Raw genomic sequence first — 5998 nt, 5'->3', positions numbered from 1 at the left:
GAAGCAGTGAGAGGTTAGAATCAAACTGGTACTGGGATCCGTCTCACCCATCAAAAGCCATAGCGAGCAGAGAACGTGGCCACTCTCAACACTGGTGGTTTCTGTAAATGTGTTGTTCAGTTCCTGTTAGAGAACAGGCAGCACAACACTGCTACAGCATTTGGGCTCACAAGGCATCTGTGAATTGAGGATGGGAGCCAGTGTATGCAAAAAGGATCGCAGACTTGCAGCCCTGCCAGAGAACACTTTCCTTCAAAGCTGCTCTGAACCCTGGGTGCGCCTAAAAGAGCAGGTTCTCCTCCCATTGACTCATTCGTGATCAAACAAACCAAGATGTGAGCTGGCATCAGGAAGCTCGAGCTGCCCTACAGAGACTCTGTGGCTACGTCACCACCTATCTCTCTCCCGTCCTGTCTAGCCATATTTAAATCTAGTACTAGATTGTCCGCAGGCCTGGAGAGCCAGAGCCTGAAGGAACACAGTGTCTGTGTCTCTTGCCATATAGTCACGCTATACAGCCAGCCTGCCACCCCTTGGATCTTAAAATACCACCTCTCCTCAGGCTGAGATCATACCTAACTTCAGGAAGAATTCAGCAAGAGGAGATACAGCAGAATACAGCAGGTAAAGCTGGGAGGGAGTTTGTAAATGTAACAAACCCCAGCTGTGATGAAATGGAGCACGCAGTTCAGACTCAGCTCAGTCAGCACGGCGAGGCAGCGTCATTCAACACATGACCAATGCAGCACCCCGAGACCCCTGCCTCAAAGCAGCCTCTCTCCAACATGCAGGACCTGGTCTTGCCAAGTTTTCAAGAACACTCCATTAGCACAGACATTAAATTCTGCACTTTCCAGAATCAAATTGTTCCCTGACTCTTCTAGTCATTTCAGTCCCCAGCACAGCCTCCATTCCCCAGGTTGTACCTGCTTTCAAGAGTGGGAACAGAAAGGCAAAGTGCATGGGTGGGGAATAAGAAAGAGGTAGCGACGCTGGGGAAATGAAAGCTTTCATCTACAGCAGTCTGGAATCTGATGAGTTATTACCTGAAGAATTAAAGAATATGACAAAGACATTATTATTAAGCCATAAATGCAGCTATGTATTTCAGACTAGATGACAACAGAGATGAATACAAAGCTGTGTAGTGTGGTGTCCTTGATCCATTTGATCCCTCTGCCTTCAAAAAACACAACACAAACCGGTATCCAAAGTAGCAAACCCATGCTCCACCTTCACAGGGACTTTACTACAACTCCTAGCCAGCATGGAGAGCTAGGACAACAGCCCTCTCTACCCATCAGAAATGACAGAAGTCACTTTAATGGTGACTGACACATTAATCATGTCAAATGAAGTTCTGGATATGTGAAGTCCTCTTTGCTTGTAGGAAATCTGGGGCAGAACCCTGCCCCTTCCACTCTTAAAAGCTCATTCTCCCTTGCCCCCAAAAGGTAAAGCATGGCAATGCCAGAAAACTATTTAATACAGTCAGTTGTCTTTGATGTCATCTCCGAGGAAGCATGATTGTAGGTGATTATTTTGTCTTTTGAGGCTCATAGGTCACAGCTTTATCGTTTCTTTTTGGTTTCCTTCTTCGGTTTCTTGCTTATCTGTGGAGCAGTTGCCTTTGGCTTCTTCACTGTCTCTGTATTCTTAGGCTCAAAACTGTCCGAATCCTACAAGAATCAATTAAGAAACAGTCAGTAACATTTTTTACAATTTGCTGACAGCTCACTTGGGGAATCTGAATATAAGCCAAAGGAAGCAAATGCTGGGTATCTCTGTTGGAACACGTCTATATCACACTGAGTCCACATTTAATGAGACTTGAGCAGCACCATCACTGCTTCTTCTCATGTGCTGCTTGATGAGTGTGAGTTTATGCACAGAAACAGCTTGTTACCAGAGAAGCTGTTAAAAGCTTAAGTGTCTAAAACAGGCTTTGGAGAAGAAAAACAAAACCAACTTTAAAGGCAAGAAGAAAATCAACACTAAATGAAAACTATTCAAATTAGGAAAAGGAGAAGATACCATATAATCACCAGTATGCATGGAAACATTCAGCAGGTATTTCTGCCAAGTGTTAATCATTATCATGTGCAAGACAAAAAAATTTCCCCAAACAGTAGTAAGAATGTAAAGTTCAGAGCCTCTAAACCAAGCCCAAAATCCAGGGAGGGAATTGTGAGCAAAGCTTTCTTCACCTGGACTAAGGAGTGCTTAGATAACCTGCTTGTTTCCTTCAGGGGAGATGACAGATAATATTTCAGCCATGGGAAATAAAGTCTAGATATCTTGTAAAAACACAAGGGAACAGCGCCAGTCTCATCAGAGAAAGCACACACATGCAGATTGCCTCCTTTCATTAAATGCATTTGAGTATAAATATTGCTTTAGCATCTTGGTTTCTATCAGTTCGAGTGTGCCAACTGGAAAAGGACACACAAAAAATGGCTGAGCAAGACGTGCTAGTTTCAAGCTTCCAAGAGAGTGCTCCAGATAATGGAGGGGGAGGCGAGCATCTGACAGTATCCTTCTAATCAAGGAGCTCGGTTCAAACGTCTCTCAAGTTACTGGGCTATTACAGTTCACATCTGTGTGGCTTTCCAAGAAAGGAGACTTGGCTGGCTTTCCAAAGGCTGTAATCGGTGAATGGGGAGCTGGCAGGCTCTGGAGAAATGAAGCAACATGCAGTTACTGCTCAGGGATGGAGTGCGCTGATGCCATACAGTGAACACTGCTGCCTTCTAATGTTCAAAACAAGGTAGACTTCAAAGCCTGAAGCCTCCAAGACAGAAGCTCCTCAATATCCTACCCAGACTCAAGCATCATTCCCAAGATCTGGAGCGGTAGCCTCTGGTGTTTATGGTCTTGTAAATTACTCACATTGACAGGAAATCAAGAGGACAGTACACATATGGAGAAAATAAAAAGTAGAGCATGCAGACATCAAAGCATGCTTGCAAACTTAAACAGTAACAGGTCTGTGAGCTTTATCATTTTAATTGAGGGTCTGGTCTTCAGGGTCCCACTTCAAACTGAAGCTCTCACTCTTTTCAGCTTTCAAGAATCAGGCTACTCAGCATTTCTCAGAATTTACCAGGGGAACCCATGGACTCTGACAGACGGTCACTGGTGGCTGCAGAATAACAGTGCAGGACTTGCAACGCCACTGTATCACGACTGGCAGCTGCCTGCTTCTTCTCCCTGCTGGGAGCTGCAGCTCCTGTGGCAGGACTAGCAGGAGGGAGCACGCACCCATACTGGGGCAGCGTCACTAATCCAGCACATCAACAAACTTCACATCACACCAAGAGTGAAAGGGGAACGAGTTGGGTCATGAACTGTATCCTTCACACTCTACCTCACCCTCAGGCATTCCTTTTCCCCAGACAGGCTGAAAATTCTCTGCACAAGAGGGAGCAAACATGGCAATAAAGATAGCCTGAAAACAAAACTCCCCATGACGAGTTGTTACTGAAAATGCACCGTACACACTTAGTGAAAATCTGTACTGAATCACTCAACTTGCAGCCTGATCACCCACACTGCAATACCTGTCCCCAGCACCACAGGCACTACCAAGCACGTGGAGCTCTTCTACCAAAAAAGCCAGGCAGATGCAGGTCACCCCACTGTGGCCCAGTCTAGAGGAATCTGAGTCCTGTAGCTCATCTCAACCTTTCACTTTAACCTTCTGTATTAACTGCATCAAAGGACCCTCCACTTGCCAGCACAGTGGTGTCAGTACTGAAAACTGCCTTCCTCACGTTAGAATACATGAGAAATTTCATCTGTGTCTTGTTTCCAAAAATCACACACAAACTAGAGCCCAAAGTCACTTCTGAAAGGCAGGTCCTGCAAAGGGGACACACTGCCTGGCAATTAATAGAGCCAATCAGCAGCAGGGTGACAATATGGAGTTGGGACTAACAGTCTTCTCGTGTGCAGTCAGGAACATCTACATTTAGCAAACCTTGCCATGGTTCAGTCACCTTTTTCAATGATATTCAGAGAGACCCTGTCTCAGGTATTTGTAAATTTACCTGAGGGTAAATCACAAGACAAAAGCTGGAGGTGGGAAAACTAGAAGGAAGGAAAGAGAACGAGCAATGAAACTGTCATCAATCCCAGGGGCAGACCATTCTGTCTCCATTAGCTACTCAAAAGTTCCCTCCCAACCTGTTTTCTCTGACTCTGCTCATCTGCATCAATATTAAAGAGCACTGCTTACTGTCTTCTGGGACTTTGAAACCGGCAGGATTATGGCCAGCACACAGATAAGCTGGAAAATGGCTCCAAAGAAGAGTCCGTAGCGTAGCACGTTCTCCATGAATGTGGGCTCAGGGATTTCAGGTGGGGAGAAATCCAACTCAGCAGCCATCGTGAGTGCACCCTTCTTCTCTAATGCTCTTAAGAAGACTGGTTACTACAAGGGAAGAGAAGAAAAGAGCAATTATTTTCATCATGCTTTTTGGTATTCACTTTCCATTATCAAAAAATGCCAGACGACCTCATGCAGGTTTTTTGAAGACACCCTTGATCTACAGACTCAGTAACAAACAGGGAAAGGAAAGTTGCATTTTATCTGGATGTTTGTTTCTTATCACCTGCCTATGAAAATAGTCTTCAAACACTAGTATCAGTCCATTTGCAGGTGAGGGGAAGACAAACAAAATATGAACACTGATCATAAAATAAGGGAAAAGCTTAATAAGCAAAAATATACTTCTCGTGCATGCAAGATGACTATTATTCATTTTCACTTACGTTGTATATGTGGTCACAGCCTTGCTGGTTTAGATGGTGTACAGACCCAACTACTACTTAAATAAACCACACAGAAGCCAGACCTGGTGAAGACAGAGGAGTGAGTTATGTGTTTAAAGTTAAGCATGGCTTTTGTGGATGGTTACGCTAAGGCCCAGATACCTTGTGATGGTCACACAGGTTGTTTGTGGCAGAGTTCAATATTGATCTCCTGGGCCCCAAGCCAGTTCCTCAGCCACGAGACTATCCCTGCTTCCTTCCTTTATCTTTTACTAATGGAGTTGTCAATTCATTCTGTGAATGACTAATGGCTTGCTACAGTAACGGAGAACTCTCCTGCCATAACTGCAGGAGTACGCCACACCAAGTCCCAAAAGGGAAATTCAATTAGTCTGAGATGCCATCAGAACTCGGTTGTGATCACTGTCTTACTCCCTTCTCCTGACCTGTCTGATCCTGGTGAGTACTCATTGAATCAGCACTAACTGATACTTACAATTCTCTGCATTACTGCAGCTTGGGTGTGAGACTGTGCTGCATGCGTGTTGCAGCTGAATGGTAGTAATCTGCCTCCTAGAAATTATCTCCAAAGCAGGCTCTGCACTTCTCAGGTTAGGAGGAGATTTCTACAATCTGCAAATGTGACCCAGTTCAGAAAGATGGGAAACTTAAAGAGTATAATTTGAGTAAAGTTATAATTGATAAATTTGAGAATGAATCAACAACTCGGTGCTGTCGCACAAGAGGCAAATGTAATCTGGGGAGATATTAGAAGGAGTGGTATACAACTTACAAGAAATAACTACTTAGTTTTAATTCAGCTGAAGAACATGATCTTATTTTGAATTTTAAAAGACAGGAAAAAATTCCCAACTGTTCAGCCCGCCAGCCACTGGAATACAGAGACTGTGGAATCCCTGTTACTGGTGACTGAGAACAGATCAGATAAGCATTTGCCTGGGATGGGGTGTGAGTACATATAACCCTGCCTTTGAATAAGGTGATAAGAATAGGTGACCTCTCGTGGTCCCTTCCGTACTTCAGTGCGAGAAAAATTTTCAAATTCTGGTTAAAATTCAATAAGCAAGGGCTGCATGGGACCTGTACATGAAGCCAAAACACACACTGGGCCACTCAGGCTCAGCAAGTCCCAGCACAGACCCAAAGGCTGCACTGGACATACATGGTGTCAACAAAGCATGCATAAATGTGGCTTGTCCCTACC

The 5998-nt window shown here is 44.4% G+C and overlaps 1 protein-coding gene across 1 annotated transcript in view; it reads right to left on the bottom strand.

Moving 5' to 3' along the window:
* Positions 1-1045: 1045 nt before the first annotated feature.
* MANBAL (mannosidase beta like) overlaps positions 1046-5998 on the bottom strand; it is a 5205-nt gene continuing 252 nt past the window's right edge. The window contains exons 2-3 of the mRNA XM_010169543.2: positions 4238-4432; positions 1046-1679 (exon numbers count right to left, since the gene is read on the bottom strand). Of these exons, the coding sequence (XP_010167845.1) occupies positions 1572-1679; positions 4238-4387 (258 nt within the window). The 5' untranslated portion in view covers positions 4388-4432 and the 3' untranslated portion in view covers positions 1046-1571. The remainder of the gene's footprint in view (positions 1680-4237; positions 4433-5998) is intronic.

The sequence above is a fragment of the Antrostomus carolinensis genome, unplaced genomic scaffold, assembly GCF_000700745.2.
Source record: "Antrostomus carolinensis isolate BGI_N321 unplaced genomic scaffold, ASM70074v2 scaffold29406, whole genome shotgun sequence".
Lineage (NCBI taxonomy): Eukaryota > Metazoa > Chordata > Aves > Caprimulgiformes > Caprimulgidae > Antrostomus > Antrostomus carolinensis.
Note: the sequence above shows the minus strand (reverse complement) of the source record. Positions and strands in the feature narration are given on the sequence as shown.